The sequence below is a fragment of the Coptis chinensis genome, chromosome 5 (genome assembly GCF_015680905.1).
Source record: "Coptis chinensis isolate HL-2020 chromosome 5, ASM1568090v1, whole genome shotgun sequence".
In the NCBI taxonomy this organism is placed as follows: domain Eukaryota; kingdom Viridiplantae; phylum Streptophyta; class Magnoliopsida; order Ranunculales; family Ranunculaceae; genus Coptis; species Coptis chinensis.
The window spans coordinates 81,503,371-81,530,315 of NC_141460.1; the positions used below are offsets into that span (position 1 = coordinate 81,503,371).

General features: G+C 38.9%; 2 protein-coding genes and 1 pseudogene across 5 annotated transcripts; 2 read left to right on the forward strand and 1 right to left on the reverse strand.

The window, feature by feature from the left end:
- Positions 1–2,183: 2,183 nt before the first annotated feature.
- On the forward strand, positions 2,184–25,168 carry LOC147499270 (sugar transporter ERD6-like 5). 4 transcript variants are annotated; one of them, XM_086561114.1, is made up of 18 exons: positions 2,184–2,497; positions 8,026–8,088; positions 21,549–21,638; positions 21,746–21,805; positions 21,936–22,001; positions 22,165–22,230; positions 22,317–22,392; positions 22,662–22,726; positions 22,804–22,896; positions 22,973–23,053; positions 23,141–23,225; positions 23,300–23,343; positions 23,433–23,495; positions 23,575–23,644; positions 23,759–23,812; positions 24,287–24,346; positions 24,527–24,641; positions 24,717–25,168. In XM_086561114.1, exons 1-18 carry the CDS (start codon positions 2,366–2,368, stop codon positions 24,787–24,789), a joined length of 1,356 nt encoding a protein of 451 aa, XP_086417240.1. In that variant the 5' UTR covers positions 2,184–2,365; the 3' UTR covers positions 24,790–25,168. The 4 variants fall into 4 exon arrangements, with proteins under 4 accessions (XP_086417240.1, XP_086417241.1, XP_086417239.1 ...); XM_086561113.1 differs by having other exon boundaries at positions 2,237–2,497; positions 24,297–24,346; positions 24,717–25,031; XM_086561112.1 differs by having other exon boundaries at positions 2,242–2,497; positions 23,585–23,644.
- On the reverse strand, positions 3,788–6,478 carry LOC147499271 (E3 ubiquitin-protein ligase UPL1 pseudogene; annotated as a pseudogene).
- Positions 10,941–12,328, forward strand: LOC147499272 (uncharacterized). The gene is made up of 2 exons (XM_086559113.1): positions 10,941–11,432; positions 11,523–12,328. Exons 1-2 carry the CDS (start codon positions 11,097–11,099, stop codon positions 12,105–12,107), a joined length of 921 nt encoding a protein of 306 aa, XP_086415239.1. The 5' UTR covers positions 10,941–11,096; the 3' UTR covers positions 12,108–12,328.
- Positions 25,169–26,945: the final 1,777 nt, after the last annotated feature.

The window sequence follows — 26,945 nt, forward strand, 5'->3', positions numbered from 1 at the left end:
TCGCTTAATCTTACCCGTAATGTAACCGGGGGCGTGCGGTCGATAGCTTAACTCTCTCTCGTTTGTCCGATCGGTAATCGCTTTTGGTACAAGCGACCTATGGCTTCTTGGCCCGTGGAGTACGACCAAACCGCCGCCACCTCCCCGGTTCTCGCCTAAGCCATGGAGTTTCAAAGATTCCCGCAACTTGATGTACTTGTCCACACGGCGTAGAGTTCTGGACAAAGGTCTCCGGCGTTCTTCATCAACGACTGAGAGGTCGGTGTTACGACTCGGCAAGCATTGAAAAGGCCGATTGTGGCGAAAAGATTCTTTCAAGCCGCTTTCCATGCATACCGTTCGGCCTTGAACCGCCCTAGGAACTCTTAATAGTTTCGCCTTCCTTGAATGATAATTGAAACAAAGAATCAAGATCTGCCTTCTTCCGCTTGTTGTGGACGTACTGGCTGGCGAACAAATTAGTAAGCTATTCGAAGGTTTTGATAGAATCGGATTCCAGTGAAAAGAACCAATCAAGAGCGCATCCTCGGAGACCGGGGGAAATAATCTGCAGTGGAGATGATCAAACTCGAGCGAGCTGTAAAGTGCCAAACTCTGAATGTAGCGAGCCACATGCTGACCAGGGCACGTGCCGCCATCGTACATGGGAAAGCGTGGCTGGATAAAGTCTTGTGGAGAGGGTTTATTGAGGACCCTCATACCGAATCGGAGACGCCAGCGATATGTCTTAAGCATCTTGTGCAATAACTGCGGTCGAATCCTTCTTTACGGCGTTCGACCAATCCTTTTGTGATAATTCGTTAATCCGTTGATTAACGCCGTTGATGTCATTTCTCGCTCCATTACCGAACTTGTTGTTGCCGGTAACTATCCACTTGAGCTCGTAAAGTAGCATTTTCCTCCCCGAAAGCAAGGAAATGCTCGTTTGTGATTCCTAACCGTGGGCAAGGTTTGGACTCGAGCTTCGAGTGACCATGCTTCGTGGGCTTGAGAATTGGTGATGTATGAACCGATTTAAGGTGGTTCTCAAGTAATCAAAACCACGGGACGGCCAATGTAAAGGGGTGTTTTGGATTTTTGTTTGGGACCGAAGTTCGCTTCGGTTTAACCGCCACGATCCTCTTGTTGGTTTTCCTTTTCTTTTTCCGGGAGAGAGGAATCGTGCCCTAACGAGTTCAATCAGGTGGTATTTATAGGCTTAGTGGAAATGTCAATCTATAAGGCACGGTGTCTATGGTACACGTAAGGTGGAGATCGCGAATGAGTGTTGAGATTTGGTTATATTATAAGTCGTGGTGTCGATTGATTGGGTGTTGGCGAGGTTACCCCTATTTCCGGTGGTGGAAAATACAATCAAGATTTTGGTAATGATTACCCTTGGTGGTGATCATTACCCGGTATGCGCTCTCGCCTTTAGCCATGTGCTCGTACCGAGATATCTTCGTTCGTACCACCTACCAGAAAGGAGCTATTCGTAGGTCGTTCTTGGAGGTCGATGCATTGAAGTCGCGTATGCAATGTTTCTTAAAGAGCTGCTTCATAGACCGGTCCTGGAGGTCGTTGTATTGAGATCGCTTAAGTTTCGTATGCAATGTTCCTTAATGGGGATATTGCTCCCCTACAGTTACCTTTTCTTGTTAGAATATAGATTTGTCAAAGAATCAATTTACTGGTTGTATTCCATCTGAACTTGTTAATTGTAAGTTTTTGAATAGTTTATCTCTTGGTGGTAATCGGCTTTCGGGTACCATTCCTTATCAGTTAGCGCCTTTAGATATTTAAAGACGTTATCGGTGCTGATAATGATTTATCTAATGAGTGTACCCTATATTCCAAAGCCTTCAAACTCAAAACAAAATTGACAAGTAGTAGACAAAGCATTAGTGATGGCTTAACCGATGCACCCGAAAGAAATTGACAACCATAAAGGGATATTAATACAGTAGTTGATCGGGACAACACAGCTACACATGAACCTTCCCCATCTGGCCATCTACTTAGATTAACACCTTCACTCACCTACTAATTTTTCAAAACATATATCATAAACCTACAATTAATTAGCATGCAATACCTCAAATCTTGTAGAGTAAGAAAAGGCCGGACAATGTGAAAGAAAATAATCCGGGTGTAAAGACAAAGAATGGACGTACATAAAGACATGGAAGTCAGCACAAAAAGTTAGAAAGGCCCAGATATATTGCCAGTCTTTTTCTGAGGTAGTGTAACTCATGGTTTAACAAACCAAATGAGTAATGACTATATCGATAACGAGATCTCATCTATATATACACATTAACACCGACACCCTTTCACCCAAACTTCTCTTCTCCTTCCTTTTTCTTGCTTTCTATAGTTTCAGACAATGGATGTAAGTAGTATGGAAGAAGGAGAACTCAAGAGATCTCTGGTCCAACCAACTTCTGTATCTAGAATATGGGTCGTTGTATTCGGCACCTTTGTCGCGGTTTCTGGCTCCTACGTATTCGGCTGTGCTGTAAGTATTTAAATATGGGCCTTTCGTGGGTCCATTTAAGTTAACAATCACAGTAGTATTATTAGGGGTGTCTTTTTCTGAAAACCAATTTTTTTCGAATTCCGATTTGATATTTTTTTAAATTTGGCAATGATATTTGTGTTCCGATATCTGAAATTCCAATATCTAATTTTTCTAAAAAATAATTGGATTGGAATTAGATATGTTTTCAAAATCCGATCCGATCCGATTTTCGATTAATTTCCGAATTTTTAACATATCCGGTCTACTTCATATAGTTACTAAATTAAAACTACATATAATTTACAAACCAAATAAAAATCCTAGAGAAATAGAATATTGTCTCTCTCATAACTTCAAAAAATCAATATTTTCATTCTAGTACATGTTTTAATTTATCCCATATTTGTATTTACTGAATTAATGCATTAACATGCATGAAGAAAAAATTTGCTGAATGACCGAGTTAAAAGGTTTAAGTTGTTTTTTAGAATTAATACATTTCAAAATGATTGCTAAATGAATGTATTAACTGGATAAAAAAAAAATGGTTATTCTAAGAGAATCCGATTATATAATTTAAATTTCCGATTTACTTCCATATTTAACGGATTTCAAAATTTCTAAAAAATTTCTGATTTTCCGAACTTTTTGAATTCGGAAAAAAAATTGTCATCCGAAAAATAATTGGATCGGATTTGGAAAGGATATTGTTATCCGAAAAAAATTAGAAATTTTTCCGAAAGCCCTTTATCCGATCCAAAGTCACCCCTACTAGTTAGGGCATCTCCAATGGGGGGTGTAAACCATATAGAGTGGAAATTTTACACTTCAAATATCAAAAAATTCTCTCCAATGGGGGTGCTATACCGTAGGTAATAGTGTATTAGCTAATAGAGAGGGTGGGGAATTCCCCCTCTCGCTATTAGTTAATAAAAAACCCAGGCGACACTCGAACTGACGTCTGAGTGAAATAATTTTCGGACATCACTTGGAGTAACGTCCCTTTCTAATTCTAAAGTAATTTTTTAACTCGGACGTCACTCCAAGTGACGTCCCAGTTTAAATTAAAGAGAGCGTCACTTGGAGTGACGTCCGAGTTTAAAATCTATTTTTTTTACACTCTCACTACTAAAAAAATGGCTTATAAGCTCAGCTAAAAGGTGAGATGTTAGAGTTTTTACCTCGGTTTTCTAAGAAAAACAAACCGAGGTAAAAACCACTGAGATAATAGAGTTCTATAAAACCGAGATAATAAAAAGCTACTAAATTATCTCCGGAAGTCTAACATCTTATCTAAATTTTATTATCTCGGTTTTCTCAATAAAAAAGAGATTATATGGAATAAAACCGAGATAAATTGTGATTGAAACCAAATAGTATAGAATAAAACTGAGATAATTAGTGATTGGAATCGAGATGATAATAGAAACAACCGTGATAAATTCTTATGGAAAGCCGGTTTTACGTACAACCTTTTACCTCACCTCTTTAATTAGCCGACATAACTAAACACTTTTTTTTTTTTGAGAAATTGTGCTGGTATTGTTCACTTAATCATGACAACCTGCAGATAAAAACCACTTTTCCAACCACATTCACCTTCATATTCATAAACATCAACACCAATCAACAAAAGTAAATTTCTTTGAAGAATCAAATTTCATTGAGAATTGAACAGACAATGTGGAACATGAACATAACTAATAGTTACATCAAGTCATAAAGTAGCTAAGCTAAACAGTTATTTACATTAAAGTTTTGCTAATAAAACTAATAAAAGCTCCAAAATCTTCTCTTTTTGAAAGTGACTCACATGGAACCTACCAAGCCAAAATGAAGATATTAATTAAATGATTAGTTTGACAATTAATATATTTTATTAATCCAAATGACAAAAAAGTATAACAAGCTCCATATGCCATGTGAATCTAAAAATGTTGAGCGCCAGAGATACCTTGTAATGCTTTAAAACCCTCCAAGGGTACCTTAGATGTTCTAGTGACAAACTGAAGAAATCTTGCCATGTCTTCCTTGTTGAATGCTTTGACAACCTCCTAGAACCCTTTGTTGTGTAAAGATACTGATTATTAGCCGGATCATCCAAGTCAATCTCTGGAAGCCCACTGATAAGAAGCTCAAGCTCTTTATCATTGAATATTGAAATAAGCTCTCTCGGTACTAATTCGTTGAAACCTTCTAAAAAGGAATTGATTTGAGGGCCGGATGGCATTTGTCAAGATATGCTCAACAAGGTCACATACTCGCGTGCTTTGTTTATTCTTTTACGGAATGTTTCTTCCTCAGGGTATGAGCTCATAATCGGTAACCTCGGTCTTCTCATAAAGAATGTGGCATCCATGCTAAATGTCAAATTAGGTATATCACTAACATCATTCTCCAAAGATCTATTTCAAATTCTTATAATAATTTAATTTTCTATATCATGGTAAGTCACCTTTGCCCCAAGAATGTGCTTGTAGAAGGAGCGAAAGTGAAGTAAATGTCTAAAAGTTGGCCATCAAACAATGCCTTGGCAACCACTCGACCCACAAATTTGAAGTAAGAAAGATGCTTAGTTTGGTATACCGAATTGGGGTTCGGTTGGAAAGTTGCATCACGCTGCCCACAATGGTGAACAACAAAGCTCCTTTGTCAAATATGACCCTAGACGAATCGATACCATTCTCTAGTCGGGCCACCGCATCAATGCCCTCCTCACCTTGAAACCGCCGCGGTCGGGCGCCCTTTCAAGTCTTGAGTAGGATGCATTCTTAATCGATTATAGGAGTCCTCCAACACATGCACAACAAACACTAATATGCATAGGTAAGGGTGTTGTTCGGTGTTCAACGCCGATTCTCGGCGAAAATATGCTCTCTTGTTGTCAAAATCAATAAGTCTTGGTGCTTTAAGCACCATAGAGTGATTTTTCCAAAGCAAACTGGATTATCGATGAAAGCATTCAATAAGCGCCAATGCTTCTCGACAAACCTTGCAAATGTCACGAAGCATCGGGGACGTCCTGAAGTGCACCACCAAATTTAGTAGATGATTCGGTTGAACTCCCATAATTCTTTTACTTCTAGCAATTGACATTGGCATTATCTTGAGGCGAGAATGGAATGGTTCGCCTAAAGCTTCTCACAAAACAAAGAAAGCCTCAATAAATGGAAGAACCTGCTGCACCACCGGGGAAAGAGGTGGGAATCGAGAAGAAGCGCCTCGGCGCAAAATCGCCAACATTAGATATTTACTAGAAGAGGTAGCCCCTGCCCCATTTTTTTGTTCGGTGGTGCATATACAATCGCCGGTTCATGCCCGCGATGGTTCAAGAGCTACATTCAAGTTCCACATAATGGTTTGCTCCTCCCCATCATTACATTTTACCCTTATTTGCATATAGTGCGGTTAGTGCACCAAGTGCTTGTAGAAACATGAAAATAAACCATGGAACTAGCACTTTCGAGGCCCAAAGATGTGTACACTTTAATGTGATGAGCTCACCAATAGCGGGAACTACTCAAGCCATGAGCTAAACCCGCCAACTCAAATAAAGAACTTCCTATGGGGACTAGCAACGGAGGCCAACTTCTTTAGGCCTCCCGACGCAAGCAAATAGACTTTATCCGAAAAGCCTAGCAATTTTAAATCAAATGACATTTTAGAAAAGTTGACCAAAAGCATACTTAAGTCAATCATATCATACAAAACAAAATAAAATTTTAATTACCCCTCACGGGCAAGAAGCCCGCATCTCGGGGAGCTTGAGAAAGACATCATACATATCAACAGTTCTCTTAATGGGGCGGTATCTCGATAATTACTCTTATCCAACTCTTGGCAGAAATCTACATTAGCTATAGATGCATGTTGTTGACTATCACCGGGTCGGTAAACTTGGTACATTTGTTGCACCAAATCGAATGCCGACAATCGACCTTGAAGCACTGTATAAACAACCACTTGAAGCAAGCCCATTATATGGTCTAGATGAGCATTCTTTCTGCGTAAAGAGTGGTTGATTCAATAGCTTCGGGAATAATACTACGGGTATATCACGATTGAAATGTTTACCATTGAAACAATAGTGAACTAAAACTAAAGTGAAACATGTTACATGAGATGTTAACGGAATCACGAGATATTTACATGATTGAGGTACATGTATTCAGTTCAACCCCAAACAACCAAAACTTATAGTTCCCAGAGAATCAAATTGAATAAAAGATGAAAAAATGATGGATGCCACTATTTTATTCTCTAAGGAAATTCCGAGCAAATGGCGTAACACGACTCTAGTTTTCGTGATCTATTTTTAAATAGAGATCAAAGTTTGAAAAATGCGATTCTTAATAAGAAAATTGCAACAATTCTTTTCCAAGCAAAATACAAAACTGAAAATTCTTATGGTATTTGTCAATGAGAAAAAAATTGTGAAGGAAAAGCTTACTGGGGATTAGGGAACATATAATTGTTGCTTCCAAGAGAAACGGTTAATTTCAAGTTTCCAACCGTATTTGAGGCTTGCTACTTCGATAGTATGAAGTTGAAGAAGAGAACAATTAGTGGAGATTATAGTTTCTTCGAAAGCAACGACTGAGGATGTATTTTTTTTTAAAAAAAAATTAGTTAATTGTGGGAGATTGGGTTTGGACTTTGGAGAGACCATGACTTAGTGGACAATTCGTAAGATTGTGTTTTCTACTTTTCACTCCCGCCCCTATTACATCAGTCAGTAAGATAATTGAAAGATAAATTATCTCCGATAAAGATGTAGCTGAGGTAACCGAAATTTATTTTAATTGACTCTTGATGAACCGATATTTGCACCAATTTTCATCTCGGTCAAGAGTCAACCATGGTAATATGTTTGTTGGTTTTGACAAAAACAATATGAAACCTTATTCAGGTGAGGTATTATCTCGGTATTGAGTACAATGGAGATAACGCAAAAATTGGAACTGAGATAAAAGAACCTTTTTTTTGTAGTGTCTTCTATTGGAGAGTATAGAGTGTGGATATTTATAAGCTATACAATACTATACAATTAGAAGTGTAAAATCCTAATAGCACCTACGTGGAGCCTAGATGGAAGTGTAATTTTACATCCTCCATTAGAGATGCCTTTAGTATGTTTTGCCAAAATTAGGACGTTCCATTATATGTTGCAGTCGTAATTTCCTACTGTTAGGTAAAAAGAATTGTTAGAGTGATGCAATCATACGGTCACCCAAAAAAAAAAGAGGTATGGCATAGGCACTAGAAATATACATGTCCAACAATTTTTTATTTATTTATTTATTTTTTTTGGTAGCATAGTCCATACTCCATAGTAGCATGCTTATGCCACATGGAGGTCCCGAGTAAAGAACCAAACCGAAGTTGGGAATGTAAGTCCAAAAAATAATGTACAATTACAATTGTTGCAAAAATGGTTCCCTCTGCTGCCTGCACAGTCTGAATTCTGTTACTAAACGCTGAACATCCCTCATTATTATTATAATGTAAATGTGATTGTTATGCAGGTGGGTTATTCATCACCTACACAGTTAGGAATTATGAAGGACCTCGGTCTTTCCCTAGCAGAGGTATGTATCCATTCATCATCATGTTTTCAATCAATTAATAAAATCATGAAAAACGTACCATTGCATGATATTTGATAAAGGACTACGAATCACAGTACAAAATATCAGGATATGGATATTTATCGATATTCAATTTCTCGATATGTATCGTAGATATATCTTTTTCTTTAGGGATATTTAACATTATTTCACATGTAAATATTATAGATATATCTAAAATATCAATAAATATCGTAGATATTATAGATATTTTTTGATATATCATAATACATTATTTATATTTATTTGAAATATAATGGTAAACATTAAATAAAATTGTTACATTCACAAAATATCACCAAATATCTCCAAATATCCCAAAATATCCCAAATATCACTAATATTTGTAGTCGTATATATCTCTGAACATATCGTGATATTTATATATCTTTCTATGAAATCTCAATATATATCGACAAATATCGCGATATATCGTGATATTTTGTACTATGCTACAAAGATTGTTTTGCTTATTCATTATCAAGAAATACATTGTATATGAACTTATGAAGCATGTTTTAAACAACATTCGAGGTGTTGACATATATAAGCCTCTAATATATTAATAGAATTGACCATTCACATAAGTGAGCTTATGGAGAAATTGGTAATTTAATATGGTATCAGAGCCACTGGTTTATGAGAGGTCTCGGGTTCAGCTTCTACCGGTGAAGATATCCAGTTCTTCTACCTGTGTATTTCTAGTATGTCCCGTTGAGGGAGAGTGTTGACATATGTAGATGTTGGTTATTTTGGGACTACGACCTGATGATTTGTTGGATAGGAAGTGGTTGCACTTTTCTTGGGATAAGAGTTACCTACGTATCAAGTTTTTTGGGGTAAACTTGAATCAAACCTTACGTAGTTCATCTCTCTCTATTTATAGATGTGTGCTTGAACTGTTATGCATTGCAGATCCATCTTGTATGCTATCTTGATGATTCGCCATTACTCTGATGTTACAAAGTAAATGACTCCTTGATTGTTGCGTTGACTGAGCTCCACGATTGCGCTAGTTTATATCTTTTCATGAATGGTTGTAACTACTGTTGGTAACGACCTGGGTGTTGGGTCGTTGGTACGATCTGATGTTGTGGGACGAGCTGAAGTAAGGCGCCCCGCCTTGTGGACATCTTTCAGTGTAGTGTAGAACGGGGGTACTTTACACCCCTTTACTTTTCGTTTGTTCTTTGGACAGCTGTTGCGTGGAACAAGAACGGTTTAAAAAATAAAGTTTGAAAGCACGTGTCTGACAGCTGGTTTGTTTTGAATTTAGGTTTTGGGGAATGTACGGGAACTGGCGGCCGGAAGGTTCTGGTGAATAGTAATGATTTAAGTTTTGAGAACACGAAACGTTTTGATTGTCTCGAGGTGTATGGGCAATTGAAGCGTTTTTTACTTGTAGAAGATTTTTCGTTTGTTCACTTTTCAACCAAAGAAAAAAAAAAGAATCCAGAGTGAAAGAAAAAGAAAAAAGAGAAAGAAAGAAAAAAAAACTTCTCGTCCTTCTTGAATCAGGTTCGTCCTTCAACTTTAAAAATTTGAGTTTTCTTTCTTTCTTTGATTGTGTAATGTCTATGACTAGTGATAGTTTGAGTGGTGAGGTTGAAGTTAATGAATGGAGAGAGAGAACTATAAGTGAAGCAACTGAGGAGAGCTGAGGGTTCGTAGTGGTGATGAAGGCTTCGTCGTCTTCCTCGTTGGAGACGGTGGATGAGAGGAAGCCTAAGTCGGTGAATTGTTATGCCGCTTTGAGGAAGGAGTTTCGTTGGGTGAAAACCGATATGTCTGTGTACGATTTGGCTGGGAAGAAGAATTTGTATACTAACGACTACGTTCCTTGGGGTAGAGGAGTAGTTGTTTGTTATGGGCAGATGAAGGCTGGGATAAGACTGCCCTTTTCCCGTCTTACTGTGGAGGTTTTGAACTTTTTAGGGAAAGCCCCTTGTCAGCTCGTAGGGAACAGTTGGAGGATTCTCCATGTGTTGGACCTGTTGAATGATAGGGGCTACAACATCTGTTTGAACAATGTAACGGAGCACTTTGTTGTGAGCAAGGAGGACTGGGGGCGTAAGTCGTTGTTGGCTGTAGGTAGATATTGCCCTCCTGGTTTGGAGATTGGTAAACGTGTTGTACAACCTCGTGGTAGGTCGTTGGTTGTAGGTCGTAATGTGTGTGTTGTAAATTATAATTTGGACGTTCTGATTTATTTGGTTTGTTTTTGCAGAGATTACAATACGCGATCATACGAAGAACGGTGTTATTGAAAGGTTTGCTTCTTTGAGTTTGGAAAATAAGCGTAGGCTTTGTTGGGTGAGGTTGCGCATTACTTTAAGAGGCGTGGAGGGAAGAAAATCAACCGTAAGAGGTTGGAGCAAAAAGCTAGGGCTCGAAAGGTAGTGGTTGAATAACTTTCTGATTCTAGCTAGGAATCTGCCATGGAGAGGGAGAGTCAGAAGAAAGCACCTGTTTCTGGAGTGAAAAGGAGGGAGTCTTTGGTGGGTGAATGTTTCTAGTGGAGCTAGGACGCCCGGTGGGATTCTTGAACACCGTTCGAGCGTGAGGCGGCCGGAGGGTGACACCTTCCAGATGTCCTGAGTTGGGTGACGCAAATCGTTTGCTATTCCAACATTCTAAGTTGGGTGATGCAAATCGTTTGGCACCCCAACGTTCTGAGCTGGGGGGTGGAGGGTGTTCTGCGTCCAACCGCTTCTCCTCTAGTGATGCAGATCGTTCTGCATCTAACTGCTTCTCCTCTGGAGATGCGGGTGTTGGAAGTCTTTGGTGGTCTTTGCAGTGGCGATCTTTGGTGGGGAGGGTGATGCTCCCACTTCGTTCTGGAAGCCTAATTTGAAAAGGCGTTCCGAAGTGGTTGAGTCGGAGGGGCTAAGAATGCCCGATCTGAGTCTAAAGACAGACCTGGCTTTGTTGAAGGTCATGCGACTTCAGGTCGGGTTCCCTTGAAGAGGATGAACCTGATTGATTTGGCTGACGATGCTGGGGTGGCTGAGGCCCGTGGAAAGAAGAAAGTTGGTGAGGTTAAGCCTGTTGCTGAGCAGGGTAAGGGGTCAGAAAGTATGAACCCAAGTAAGAAGAGTGACCGTGCTGTCCTTGATAGGATGGTTATGTATGAGGACCCCTATAGTGGGTTGAAAAAGTTTGTTGAGTATGGTGACTGTAGCTTTAAGTCCCTTTTGGTAGGTGGGGCGTTGTTGGAGAGTATTGTGCTTGTCGGGGATAGGCGCAAGCTGGATGGTAAGGGCCTGGACGTGAACTTTGTGGAGATAGAGCGGTCGTTGTGCTTTGTGAGTATTCTTCCGTTCTGAGCTTGCTCCTTTTTGGTCTTGTTGATTTTGATCCCTTTTAATGTCTATATTTGTTATCTTGTTTGCTAGGTTCTGGCGATGTATAGAAAGCTGAAGGATATGGCGTCTATCTTCGACCGCTACAAGAAGGAGCTGGATGTCAATAAGCAAACTTGTAGCAGACTGGTGGCTGAACAACAAGTGGAGAGAACAGAGGTTGCAGGGCTGAAGGATCAAATGCAACAGCTTGGTGGTAAAGTGGCACTGCTGCAACCCGCTCTGGATTCCGCAAAGCTGGAGGTTCAACAATGGGTCGATGAGTGCAAGAGGCTGCGCTCCATTGCTGAACGAGCTGAGACTGCATATAACGACTTGGTGGACACAGTGGAGAGTGGCGATGTGTACGTGTTGTTGGATGATTATGTTGAGGCATTGGATAAGTATGATCGCCTTAAGATGTCTATTGAAAGTGGGGCTGCAACAGTGTCTGCTGCAAATGCTGGTGTAGATGCTGGTAGACCATCTAATCTACCGTCTGACCAAATCATTGTGCCACCGTTTGCTCCAGTTGTTTCTTCTGTTATTCCTGTTGTTTCTGGGTCAGGTGTTTTGAAGTTGTTGTTGATCAGGCTACTGGTTCTGGTGTTGTGGAAGGTGGTGATTTGGACCTTTTGAATGTCGATAATCTTTTTGTGTGAATTGATTCTGGACGTCTTGTGCTTGTTCTTGGGTTGGGAAGTCTTTGAACAATATTTACACAACTCGTTCTTGATATTGATACAATATTATTTTTGATGGGGATACTAAGGTCGTTTTCCCAGGATAACTTGGGGGCCTCGGTATCTAACGGATTCTGTAATTAGAAAAATTTAAATTACTTGTTGAAGTCGGCTTGAAGTATGCATGTGATTGTTTTTGTTTTGACTGATTTGTTGTTTGACGACCTGTGTTGAGTAGTACTAGTCCTGATGGATTGCTTGACTTTGCTAGGTCGTCTTTTGCCACAGGTCGTAGAGCGTTTGAGTACGACCTGATGCATTTGCGTAGTTGTCATCTAGGTGTGCGCCTTGATTCATTCCTTTTGGGGGAACTTCTGATTGATATAATTAGCCTTTGAGTGGCCATTATATTTGAGACTGACTTAAACCTTTTGTGAGGTCGTAAGTTGACTTGGGGTCCTTTTGGGGGTCCCCAGATTGAGTTTGCCTGATAATTGGCCTTTAAGTGGCAATTACAGTTGAACCATACTTAACCCTGGTGTTGGTGTTTAAGTTGGTTTGGGCCTTGGTTTGAATTGATTGAAAATTAACCACTACGTGGCTGTTGTTGAGTCGTTCTGGATTCCGTCTTTGATATCCGACCTGACATTGTGATGTCTTAGGTCGGGCTACGTAGTGTGAAATGTGAGGTGCTCATGTAATGCAAAAAGATAGCTGCACTCAAAGTGTTGATGAAATTTCATTTATATTGACTTATGTACTTAGAGAAAAACTTATTGATAAAAACGCTTGAGGAGAGTCTGTATTCCAAGGTCGGGGAATTCTTTCACCGAGCTGGGTTTTGATCCAGTATGCGCCATTTCCAACGACTTTGTCAATAATATAGGGGCCCTCCTATGTTGGGTCGAGCTTGGCTGGTGCTAAAGTCTTTTTGAGGACTAGGCCGCCAGCTTGGAAAGATCTTGGGACGACCCTTTTGTTGTAAGAACGTTAGATTGTTTGGTGGTACCGATTTAGGGATATTGCGGCAGTTTTTCTACGTTATTCTAGGAGATCAACTTCTTTTGCCAAGACGTTGTCATTGACTCCTGATTCAACAATGTCAGAATGTGTAGTTGTGATTATGAGTTCTGATGGTATCACTGCTTCCGTTCCGAAGCAAAGTGTAAAAGGAGACTCATTTGTACTGGCTCTAGCTGTTGTTCTGTATGCCCATAGAATGTTTTCGAGTTGCTCTGGCCATTGGTTTTTCTTGCTCTCCAGCTTCTTTTGGAGGTTTTCTTTGATGGCCTTGTTGGTGGCCTCTGCTTGACCATTGCTTTGTGCATATCTAGGTGTAGAAAATGCTAGAGTGATGCGTCATTTTTGTAGAAAATCCTTGACTTATGTGCCAGCAAATTGTGTTTCGTTTTCCATGACTAGGGTGTGGGGTAGACCAAATCTAATAATGATATTAGTCCAGATGAAGTTGATTACGTTGACTTCCTTGACTTGGACTAGTGGGATTGCTTCAACCCACTTGGTGAAATAATCTGTGGCAGCTAGGACGTATTTGAGTCTTGATTTTTTTTGTGGGATGAACGGTCCCATGATGTTTAGCCCCCACATGTGGAACGGCCATGGGCTAGCTATGTTCATCAATTCCCTTGCTAGACTTAGGTGATTGTGGCCAAAAGTTTGACATTGGAGGCATTTAAGAACGTACCTTTTGGCTTCAATATGCATGTTAGGCCAATAATACCCTTGGGTGATTGCTTTGTGTGCCAGTGATCTTGCTTTTGCGTGGTTTCCACATTCACCTTTGTGGATTTCGTCGAAAATGAGTTGTCCCTTCCTTGGAGTTATGCACCTTAGGAGCGGTCCTCCTGCTGATTTGCAGAACAGTCTTCCTTTGACCACTGTGTATCTTGGGGCTCGGAGTTGTATTGCACGAGCATGCTTTGTTTCTGATGGGATCTCACAATGTAAGATGAAATTGAGGAATGACCCCATCCAAGATTGATAGATCTCTTATTCGGATGGAAATGGAAACTGCGTGAGGTCATTGATATTTTTCTTCACGGTAAGCGTGTCGCTCTAGAATGTCAATGTAGACTGTGGTCAGACATGCCTCTTGTGATTTGGAGGCTAGGAAAGCCAACCTGTCTGCATATATGTTGTCTTCTCGAGGAATGTGGTCTAAGGAGAATGTTTTGAATGAGCTGATTATGTCATAAACGACCTGAGCATATTTTGCTAAGTTTGCTCCATTCGTGACATATTCTTTGGTGATCTGCTTGACGATTAGCTGGGAATCGTTGTAAGCTTTAAGCTTTGAGACTTGTAGTTGTTGTGCCATTCGGAGGCCTGTGATCAATGCTTCGTATTCTGCTTCATTGTTGGACGTTGCGGAATCGATTTTGATTGATTTCTGTAGTTGGGCTCCCTCTGGTAAAGTTAATACAGCCCCCAGCCACTACCACTGTTATTGCATGCACCATCTACATGGAGCTGACATGTGTCTGGAGTGGCTTGTTGATGGAGTGATGTGATTGGCTTGGGTTCCTAGTTGATGTTTTCGATGGGGAAATCTGCCAAGAAATCAGCAATGACTTGGCCTTTGTGAAACGTTCTGGGAACGAACTCGATATGATGTTCTCCAAGTTCTTCAGCCCATTTGGCCATACGGGTTATTTTGTTTTTAGAACTCAACACTTGTTTGATGGGTACATCAGTGATGATCTTGATGCTGTGTGATTGGAAGTAAGGTCGGAACTTCCGAGTTGAGTAGAGTAAAAAAAACATTGTTTTCTCCATCGGAGAGTAGTGCTTTTCTGCATCTGCCAACGTCTTGCTGGTGAAGTAGACCGGCTTTTCGATTCCATCATGCTCGCGAAGGAGAACTGAGCTGATTGTGAAGTCGGTAGTTGCAAGGTACAACCCTAGTGTTTCTCCTTCTTCTGGTTTGGACAGGACGGATGAAGTTGATAAATAAGCTTTCAGGTCGGTGAAGGCTTTATTGCATTCGTCTGTCCAAGTGAATGTTGCTCCCTTTTTGAGTATTTGCAGGAATGGTCTGCATTTGTCAAATGCTCTTGAGATGAACCTGTTGAGGGCTGAAACCATGCCAGATAACTTATGGATTTGTTGCTTTGTCGTAGGTTCTGGCATTTCAAGGAGAGCTCGTATCTGTTCTGGGTTTGCTTCAATGCGTCTTTGTGAGACGAGGTAACCTAAGAATTTCCCTAAGGCTACTCCAAATACGCATTTGGCTGGGTTGAGCTTCATCTTGTTTTGGCGAAGTCGTTCAAATGCCTCTTGTAGGTGGGAGATTTGATCACTTGCCTTTTCACTTTTGACCACCAAGTCGTCTATGTAGACCTCCATAGTGTCTCCTAACAAGTCTTTGAACATTTTGGTGACCAGTTTTTGGTAGGTCGCTCCTGCGTTCTTCAAGCCGAAAGGTAGGATGTTATAGCAGAACGTATCTTGCTCGGTTATGAATGACGTCTTTTCCTGATCTTCTTCTGCAAGTGGTATTTAGTTGTACCCACTGTATGTGTCCATGAATGACAAAAGCTCATGGCTGCAAGTTTGGTCTACCAGTATGTCGATTCTTGGTAGGGGAAGCTGTATTTTGGGCAGTGTTTGTTGACGTTGGTGAAATCTATGCAGAGTCGTACCTGACCATTCTTCTTTGGAACGGCTACTATGTTGGAACCGGTACTCGACTTCTCTAATGAATCCAACATTTTTGAGCTTTTCTATCTCTTCGTTGATGGCTTTTTGAAACTTGAGTGCTAGTTTCCTAGGTCATTGTTTGATAGGCTTGATGGTTGGATCTACATTTAACTTGTGGCAAGCAACCTGAGGGTTGATTCCAGGCATATCGATATACGACCAAGCAAAAACATCTTTATTGAGAGATATAAATTTGACAAGCTGCTCCTTGAGCTTGGGGTCTAAGTCAGCTCCTACATAAACAAATTTTGGGTCATCAATTGTGCCCAAATTGACTTTTTCTCCTGGTTCTATTTGAGCTTGTTTTCCCATGAGCTTGTTTGATGTCGTTGCTGGAGGGCTGGATGTTTGAGGATCTTGCCTCTTTGGGACGTCTTTGGCTTCAACGACCTGAGGCTTGGGTAAGGTTGTTGTGCTGACCTGATTGCATCGGTGAGCTTCCAGTTGGTTGCTTCTGAGCTCCATGATGCCTCTGGGACCGGGATATCGTAGGACCTGGTGTAGGGTTGATGGAATTGTTTGAATTTTGTGAATCCAACATCGTCCTAGAATGGTGGTGTAGGACAACCTGACATCGATCACACTAAAGCGTGTTGACATTTTGACCATGTCATCTTTTTTGCCAATTGAGATAGGTAGGATAACATCTCCGATGGCAAATGTACAATCTCTGTTGAACCCATAGAGCGGTGCATTGGACTCTATCATCACCGAGTCCGGCAGGTGCATATCCTTGTATGTTTGATAGAACAGTATGTCGCATGAGCTCCCTGGATCGATGAGGACTCTTTTGACTGTCTAACCGTTGATTTTTACATGCACTACCAAGGCATCATTGTGAGGTAGGCACACCTTGTCTAGATCCTCTCCTATGAATGAAATTGTTGTTGTCCTCTTAGGGTCGGTAGGGTTGATCATCTCGGCTTTGTGTGAGAGGTGGTAGATTTCTTGAATTGCTCCCACTCGTCTGCGCTTCTCCCGACCTGAGGTTTCGTCGTTTGAGCTGTTTGTAATCATGTTGATTACTTTGTCCTCATCTTGGTCGGAGGAGTCTGTCTCCTGTTGTGTCTTGACCGACCTGAAGACTTAGATCGTCAAGTTGATCTACTCTTGCTTCTGTTTCTGTTGTTGGCAGGTCGTTCATTGCTGCGGCTCCTGCTTATGTGGCGTTTGGCATCCAGCTTGTGCCTCAGATCGCTTTTTGGCAGGAACTTTTAATTTGCCTTCCTCCACTAGGTCTTGGAGGTAGTGCTTGAGGCTCCAACAATCATTGGTGTCGTGGTGGTGGAGTTTGTGGAAATGGCAGTATGGACTCTCTGGTATGGCTATTACCTTGTTAATGTTTGGTTTGAAGTATGGTGCTGTATATATTTTCTTCAGGATTTGACTTGGCGTCCTGGAGAAGTTGGAGAATTCACTCTTTATGTATGAGGGTTTGCTGGCGTTGGCTCTCTTGTTGTTGTTATTGTTGTTGTTGTTGTTGCTGTTTTAATATTGCTTGCTTTCCTTGGGGTCTGGCTCGTTGCTAACTGTGAGGACCTCTTTGCCTTTGCGCTTGGCCACTCTTCGTACTTGATGTATTTGTCGACTTTGTGGTACAGGTCGGCTGAGGTGTCTGGCTTGTTGCGCATGAGGGACCCTGCTAGGTCGGAGTCGTCTAAGAGGGCGTTTGTGAACGCAGAAATTGCAAAACCGTCATTGAGTCCTAACTCCAGCGAGAGGAGGTCCTTTTTAAAATGTCCTAGGAAGGCTCGGATCGTTTCGCCATGAGCTTATTTGAGTTGGAACAAGGAGTCTAGGTCGGCACGCTTCTTTCTGTTGTGGACGAACTCTGCTACGAACGTCTCAACAAGGATGTCGAAGTTGTTGATCAAATCTGGAGGGAGTGTGTAAAACCAGTTTATTGCTCCGCCCTTTAAACTGGCTGGAAAAAGTTTGCACTTAAGGTAGTCGTAGTCAGGATGGCTGTAAAATGCTAGGATTTGGCTGGAGCGAGCTACGTGGTCGCCTGGGCAGGAGGTACCGTCGTACAATGGGAACTTTGGTTGGATGAACTCTGAAAAAGGTTGTTTGTCTTGGATATCTTGGATGGATGGTGATGCTTTGTACGTCTTTTTAGCATCTTCTGAGCGATCTGGATCGCACTGACTCTTTCGCTTGACTTGTCTAGTTTTTGTGTGAAGTCTTCTAAACGATGATTGGTGGTGTTGGTTAGGGCTGCAACAGTGTTGTGCTCCCCGGCTTCTGTGGTGCCATTGTTGGCGTTGGAGTTGGCCTATTCTCGCATTGCCTGGTTTTCTTGTTACAAAGTGATGAAAGCTTCTTGGAGTGTCTTCATCTGGTCTGCCAATGCTTGTAGGTTGGGCTCCATTGTGGTTTTTCTGACTAGCTTCGTGGGCTTGAGAAAAGAGTGGTTGTTCTTTTTAAGGAAACGAACCGGCAGACGGCGCCAATGTAGATGTTGGTTATTTTGGGACTACGACCTGATGATTTGTTAGATAGGAAGTGGCTGCACTCTTCTTGGGATAAGAGTTGCCTACGTATCAAGTTTTTCGGGGTAAACTTGAATCAAGCCTTACGTAGTTCATCTCTCTCTATTTATAGATGTGTGCTTGAACCGTTATGGATTGCAAATCCATCTTGTATGCTATCTTGATGATTCACTATTACTCTGATGTTACAAAGTAAATGACTCCTTGATTGTCAAGGTTGATCGAGCTCCACGACAAGGGCTAGTTGATATCTTTCCATGAATGGTCAGAATCGCCGGGCCTGGTAACGACCTGGGTGTTGGGTCGTTGGTACGATCTGATGTTGTGGGACGAGCTGAAGTAAGACGTCCTGTCTTGTGGACACGTACTTTGTAGTGTAGAACGGAGGGTACTTACAACATATATGAGTATCTAATATATTAATAGAATTGACATTTCACATAAGTTCAAGTTTATGGAGAAATTGACAATTTAACAGCGTATGAGGTGCGCCTCAAAACTAGGCGTACCTAAAACGCCTTAGAAGCAAAAGCCTGTATGCATCGGAATTGAAGCATACGCTTCAGTGTGTGAGCCCACGCCTCAAAATGAGGCGTACCTAAAACGCCTTAGAAGAAAAAGTCTGAATGCATCGGAATTGAAGCATACGCTTCAGTGTGTAAGCCCTTCCTAAAGTGTTGATGCGTTACTGGGAGAGTGTTGACATATATGAGCCTCTAATATATTAATAGAATTGAGGTGCGCCTCAAAACGAGGCGTACCTAAAACGCCTTAGAAGCAAAAGCATGTATGCATCGGAAGCATACACTTCAGTGTGTGAGCTCTTCCTGAAGTGTTGAGGCGTTACTAAAGTGTACGCTTTGTAAGCCTTCATTGCATAGATTTTAGACCATGTGTTTTTTTTTTTTTTGAATATATATATTATTTATATAAGTAGACATCAAATTTAAGTGATATTGATGTACCAACTAACCCATCTTTTTACATTTCTCAAAATTTAATTTGTGCATTTATTCTTGTTGTACACCATAGAGTGCAAGAAATGCGGCTCACACCCCTGCTTCCTAACCGGTTTTATGGTCGACGGAGATTATACGCAAAACTTGCAGTGGAGTGCACTAATAGCCATTAACTCTTAACGATATGAAACTATGAACAAATCTCAACTTTGTGAATAAGTTCTCGTGTATAATATTGTATCATATAGTTTACTTCACTTTATTTATGTTTTTTTGTGTTACTTTTAATTTGTACGGCTTAGAATTCTACTAGAAAGTAGTCCAGTGCATACACACCAGCTCTTTTGAAAACATGTTCAACAATCATAACTATATACATATAGAAATTTTCTAACAAATCGTGATTCCCGTTTTAGTCGCTAACCTATTGTAATTTCATAACAAATCATTTTAATTAAGTTTTAAAAATCCGTTTTAATTTTCTAACAAATTATTTTAATTAAGTTTTATAAACCCATTTTTTAATTCCGTTTTAATAGTTGACTTAATTTAGAAATATGATTTCCGTTTTAATAGGAGAATGATTTCCATTTTAATTAGATATGCTATATTTTTCCTTTTCAATAGGGAAAGAATTCCCGTTTTAATAGGAAAAAGATTCCCGTTTTAATTTGAAGTGTTAGAATTTCTTTTTTCTAATAGAGGAGGAATTTCTGTTTTAATTAGAAATGTCTAATAAATAGGAAAGAAATTCTCGTTTTAATAGGAGATGATGATATTGAATTTTAATAGAGCTTGAAAAATACCCCTTGTGGAAAACTTGCTCAACAATCATAACTATATATATTGAGTTTTGTCGCTAACCCATTTTTATTTCCTAACAAATTGTTTTAATTAAGTTTTAAAAACCCATTTTTAATTGGGGGAGGGATCCCGTTTTAATATAGTAGTGCAATTCCCGTTTTTAATAAGAAAAGGATTTCCATTTTAATTAGAAGCGTGGAATTTTTAGATTTTTTAATTTTCAATAGAAAAATAATTCCCATTATTATAATAGGAGAATGATTATGTTTTAATTAGACCATTTTTAATTTCCTAACAAATTGCTAAAAAATTTCTCAAATTGTTTTAATTAAATTTTAAAACCCAATATGAGAGAAATCCCCATTTTAATAGAGAGTTTTAATGACAATAGTAAATTTTATAAAGAGAGCTAAAAAAATGTTTTAAAATGAGGAAAGCTTTAATATTAATACTGGAATTTTGTAGGAAAAATACCCCTTGTGGGCTTTAATATTAATATATAAATACGCTTGTAAAAATGACCGCATTTCTTTTGAAAACATTTAGATTTTTTAGAAAATTGGGACTACCATTTTGGGACTACCGCTCCATTAATCGCTAACCCGATTTAATTTTCTAACAAATTGTTTTAAAAATTAAAATTTTAATTAAATTTTAAAACCCGATATGCTAGATTTTCAATTGGAAGAGAGAATCCCCATTTTAATAGGAGAATAATTTCCGCTTTAATTAGATAATGCATTATAATAGATTTCCTCACAAAAAAAATTTTTCAAATAGGAGAAGAACTCCCAGTTTTTTTAATAAGAGAATGATTAATTTTCCGAATTCTCATTTTACAATCAGGATTCCGCTTTAACTTAATTGGTAATAAGTGTTAGAATTTGTTTTAATAAGTTATAAAGGAATTCAACAATCATAACCATTATAATAGGAGATGAATTTGTTTTAATTTTCTAACAAATTGTTTTAATTATAAAAATCGACTTTTTTTCGCTTTTAAATTTCCTTTTATAAGTGTTAGAATTTCTTTTTATAAGAAATTTATGTTTTAATAGGAAATGATTCCCGTGGAATTTTAATAGGAGATGATGATGTGGAAAAAATAAAACCCCTTGTATGAGCTTTAATATTAAGATATAGATATAGATATAGATATACAAATAATAGAAATTCTTGAGAATTGAAAATTGAGGTTTATGCCTTACACTTCGCGTCATGGGCTAGTCAAAAGTCTCGCGCTGCGCTTTCGCGTTTTAAAAACTAATACAGGGAGAAATCCACAAGGCCATATTTAATTTGACTGGGTTTCATATGTACGTGCATGAACTGGCCGGGCTCTGATTATTCAACTGGCTGCATAATTGCCTTCGTCTTCTCAGCTTAAGTTTCTATCTTACTGTTGTTTATTATATTGTGCAGTACTCAGTTTTTGGATCCACATTGACAATTGGAGCAATGCTAGGTGCAATCCTGAGTGGACGGATTGCAGATAAAATCGGTCGAAGGGGTGTAAGTCTTTTCTACACTCCATCAACCTCTTTTGCTTAATTTCAACTCAGACTCAATCTCTTGATTCTCTTCACTCTTTTTCCAAATTGTTTGCTCTTGCAAAGTAGGCTATGTGGTTCTCAGACATTTTCTGCACTATAGGATGGCTTGCAATATTCTTTGCTAAGGTTTGTAGTACATCTTAATATCTTATTCAGAAGGACAAAGTACAAAATGATCAGTTCCTAGTCACTCTGCCATTTATTTTACAAATGCAGTTCTAGTATTTTAACATGTATACGTGTTTCAAATGTAAAGCGAGCATGGCATCTCAACCTTGGAAGATTCTCTTTGGGATGTGGAATAGGACTTCTATCATATGTGGTAAGTAACTTCAAGCAGCTATTCATTAACATGCTAGTAACTGGATCTGCTATATATCTGTGCATGCAGAAACTTTATAGACATATAAGCAATGCAGACATTCTTGCAACAAGAATAGGTGAAAGATTCACATATCATGATTATTTAATGGCTATCTATACAGGTTCCTGTATTTATAGCAGAAATAACACCCAAGGATATTAGAGGGGCTTTTACAACTATTAATCAGGTAATTAAATTGACACAACACTATAAAATGTGGTTTGCAGGACAAGCTGTTTGTGATCATGCTTATATTGTTTATTCGATCTGCAGTTAATGATATGCTTCGGAGTATCTTTGACTTACTTGTTTGGCACGTTACTGTCTTGGCGTATGCTCGCACTTATGGGTAAATTGCCTTTTCTCATTAAACTGTTTCACTCCACTTTTTCTCTTTCTTATTAAGTGATTATGTGCAAGCTGGAGTGTTTTTATTTCATTTCATAAGTTTAAGTTTCTCATATTCATGATTCATCTAAATGTGGATTTTTTTCCCTTACAACATGCTCCATTAACTGTCATGATGCTGATCAGTGTTGTTGTGCACTAAACACTACTTTTGAATTTCTCACTGAAAAGAGAGATCAATGAATATAATGCAATTTTTTTCCTGGGCAGGAGCATTTCCATGCCTAGTGCAGTTTCTAGGTCTCTTCTTTGTTCCTGAATCACCTAGATGGCTGGTTAGTCAGATGCCACATTCTGTTGAAACTGTCAATTGAGATCGAGACAAACTTACAAATAAATACTTGTCCAACAGGCAGAGGTTGGTCACAAGAAAGGCTTTGAAGATGCATTACAAAGATTTCGAGGAAAGGACGCTGATATCTCTGAAGAAGCCGCTGAGATTAGAGTATGTTGTTCATTCGTAAGGTTATGAGAAAATGATTGGCAAGACATGATTAAACCATCTCCCTTTTTTGATACAGGATTACACGGAAACCCTTCAGTGCCTCTCAGAAGCTCGTGTATTAGAGTTGTTTCAGAGGAAATATGCTCATTCCCTCCTTGTAAGACTTATGCTTTGTACAAGCTGTGGCCTGTTGACTATACATGATGTCTCTACTGATCTTCTGTTTCATTCAAATTTGGTTTAGATTGGAGTTGGACTGATGGTTCTACAACAATTTGGTGGTGTCAACGCAATTGCATTTTATTCAAGTGCTATTTTTGTCTCAGCAGGTAATAACTAGATAATGTATATGAATTTATTATGTGTATGGAACTCAATAATTAAACCTTTGCGATATTCCCAGGTTTCTCCGGTAGTGTTGGGACCATAGCAATGGTTGCAGTTCAGGTCCTTGGCTCTGTCAATTTGATTCTGAGTGCAATTATCCTGATATATGTGTCCTGAAATCCTTACATATGCTGTGTGCACTTCTGTAGGTTCCCATGACAGCATTAGGTGTACTCCTAGCGGATAAATCTGGGAGAAGACCACTTCTCTTGGTAGAAATCTAACCTGGAGTGTCAGTTTTTATGTTCTGCGATACTTTTGACGAATACTTCCAATTCAGCTACTGTTAAGTTGTTTCCAGGTTTCTGCGGCTGGAACATGTTTAGGCTGCTTCCTAGCAGGAATATCTTTCCTCTTACAGGTTTATATTAGAAATCTAAACACCCTCTATACCTATCAGTCAATTGATCATTGGAAATTTTACAAAGGATGGTTCTGTTTTTCTTGAAATATGATTTCTTTTTTCATGATACAGGGTCATCAATGGTTGGAGGAGGTGACACCAATATTGGCCCTCATAGGCATACTGGTAATGCAAGAAACGCTTATGCTTAATGCAAATCCTAAATTTTCATATTCAACTTGACCGAATTACTTGGGAGTTGGGCTTGTATGAACGATGAATCCTATTCAAACTCTCTGTAGCCAACTTTTAGGTATGCCAACTTCAAGATCAAAAGCCTTGCCCAAACCATCTCAAGAAACTTCGTTAGTATTTCAATTATTCTTGGAATATCTAGCGTTGCTTGAACAGATTCATTCCTGATTCTAGACTCTGCTTGATTGGAATCCATGTAAACTTGTGAAGTTGACCTATTTTATAATAAGAGCTAAAACAGGGGTGGCTCAAGGGATTGTAGGGGGTTCCACCACCAAAATCCCTACCACAAAATGAATATCATAAATCATAATCCTATTGCTATCATTGAATATTAACTTAATTTAGCTCACCAAATGAACCTAATTTAAAAGTTTTTTGTTTTAATTCTTCTTATGGTGTTAGGTGTATACAGGATCATTCTCATTAGGCATGGGTGGAATACCATGGGTTATTATGTCAGAGGTACATTATTTCACAAGTAGATTCAGTATTTTTGCAAGTACCTTTTAGTTTTATTTAATAATCAGACTAATTATTATGTAGAGGTACATTATTTCACAAGTAGATTCAGTATTTTTGCAAGTACCTTGTAGTCTAATATATTAATCAGACTACTTAGAGTCAGCTTAATTTCTGCATTAGATATTCCCTATAGACACAAAGGGAGCAGCAGGAAGCCTAGTGACACTAGTGAACTGGTTTGGTTCATGGACAATCTCATACGCTTTCAACTTCCTGGCAAGATGGAGTTCAGCAGGTGATTATATATGATATTGTTATGCTGATGATGTTTATAGATTGAGATTACACTGATAACTTATTTCTCTGCTAGGCACGTTCTTTGTGTTTTCAAGTGTTTGCGGCCTAACTGTTATATTCGTAGCAAAGTTGGTACCAGAGACTAAGGGGAGAACGCTGGAAGATATTCAAGCTTCTATGAGTTAGTCCTACTTAGAAAAATGTTGACACGACTGCTACGGAAGCAATTTGGAATGATCTTATGCCTCAATCAATAGAATGATCTTATGCCTCGGGTGGATAATTTCCAAAAGTTGGATAGCACTTCAATTTTTTCTTCCCTGGGAACTCAATAGTACGCGACCTTTCTATTGGACTAGCCGGCCTTTTATAAATTTTCTTGACAAAACAATGTATATAGTTGATTGAACCAGCTCATTGCTTCCACTTGTGGGAAAAGAATTTAAGCATATGCTAGGGTATAAAATATATGGCTTTAAAGTATGAGAAAAATTTGCATCAATAATCAAATCTATATTTAACAAAGTGATGTGATTAACAAGATGTAGGTATAACAAAAGACAGCAGACTAACAAAGAAAGAAGGAGAAAGGTAGCTGAACTAGTACTTGGCCTTGGCACTCAATGTCTGAAAAACTCATCATGCTTCCAAGATCCTTCCCTATCTTTTATTTATTTGCTTTCAATTTTCTTCATGGGCGTGTTTCCACTACCCGGCTCAGACAATAATTAAAAGGCAGAAAGAGACTCGAGAGCATTATTGGCTTATTTAGCTTCCTTTCAATTTACTGTAACACATACCCCACGCTTGAGACAAAGTCCCGTGTTTCCTCTTGATACTTCTTTCTTTTTCTCTTTTCCTAATGGTGGAGAATATATCAACTTTTTTTTTTCCTTTCACATAGGTTTTAATTATAGACTCCACTGTTATGTCCTTTGAAGCTAAAATATTAAATTTTCTTTTCAACTATAATTATTGAAAAAAAAAAAAAATTTATGGTAGGGTTCTAAATGTGTTAATTCAAAGAAAATTATTGAAGATATCAATCATGAATAAGTGAAATTAAAAACAAAGTGCACCGAGATGTATAAGCAAACTTGAGATGTGTAGAACAGCGTGTATCTCGATGAACTTTGACAGTGGATAAAAACGGTTGCAGAAGTTTAATCCATGCAACAAAAGTGTAGTCTGCCAATTACTTCTTTTTTCAATTCAGAAGATGATAGTTTAGCAGCTGGTGGGTGGATGGCAGTAGGATTAAAAGGAAGAATGGTTGCCAATTTATTGACAGCTGGGTCTGTCTTAGGACCACATATAATGGTCTGGTATGTGGTCATGTGGATATGGTCAATGTCCAATTTGCATAAGACTCATTATTGGTTTATTAGAGTGGTTTCTTTTGCATTACTGAAATCAACTACATGCCAACTTTGACTTGACTTCTGAAATGAGGTGTCGGTTGTTTTTTTTTTTTTAAGGTGTTGTTTGCCTTTAACTAAAAAGTACTACCGAGTACCGACCGATCCATTTTAACTCTTTGTTCCATTAAGTATTTTCCCATTAGTACATTACCACATTTTAATATTGTTACAATTTAGTATCAATCCACTCACTTTGTTCCTAGCTATCGTCATCTAAACCTCTTTTCATCTCTTCAATGTGGAGTTAATTCTTTCAGTCGAACAATTTTGGCATATTCCGCCCATTTCACAACGTACACATTAGAGTTCACTTGGCTGATATTGCATTGCAAATGGAACAAGATATCAGTATAGGAAGAGGAGACTGGCACATGCTGCAAGGGAGCCGTCAAAGCTGGTTGTCCTATTTAATTCTATACGGCCATATCTCTCAAATCTCAATTGTCGTCTTTTAATTCGTTAAAAAAATTAAATTGTCCATTAATACAAAATATCAAATAATATTAAAGATAAAAACAAAAACAAATTCATAAAAATCTGCTAGCAAAAACCTTGCTACACCTGGTTACTAGGTCAGCAATTTATGGAATCATGTCAGAGTCATGGTACCACATATTTTACCTCAAAGAAATGCAAACAACACGAATGAATGATAACAACGACTCGTGATCTCTACAACCGGGTACAGAGATCATTTCTATAACCATATTATCTCGCTATTGATCCGAATCCGAAATGTATGTGTAAACCGATATGTGTGTGTGCGCGTGGTACAGAAACCTGGTTATAGAGGAACCGGACTCTCGTAACAATATTCAAGTAAAAAGACCCAGTCTAAGTCAGCCACAAATTTCCATCTTTACGTAGAAAGAGTGAAAGAC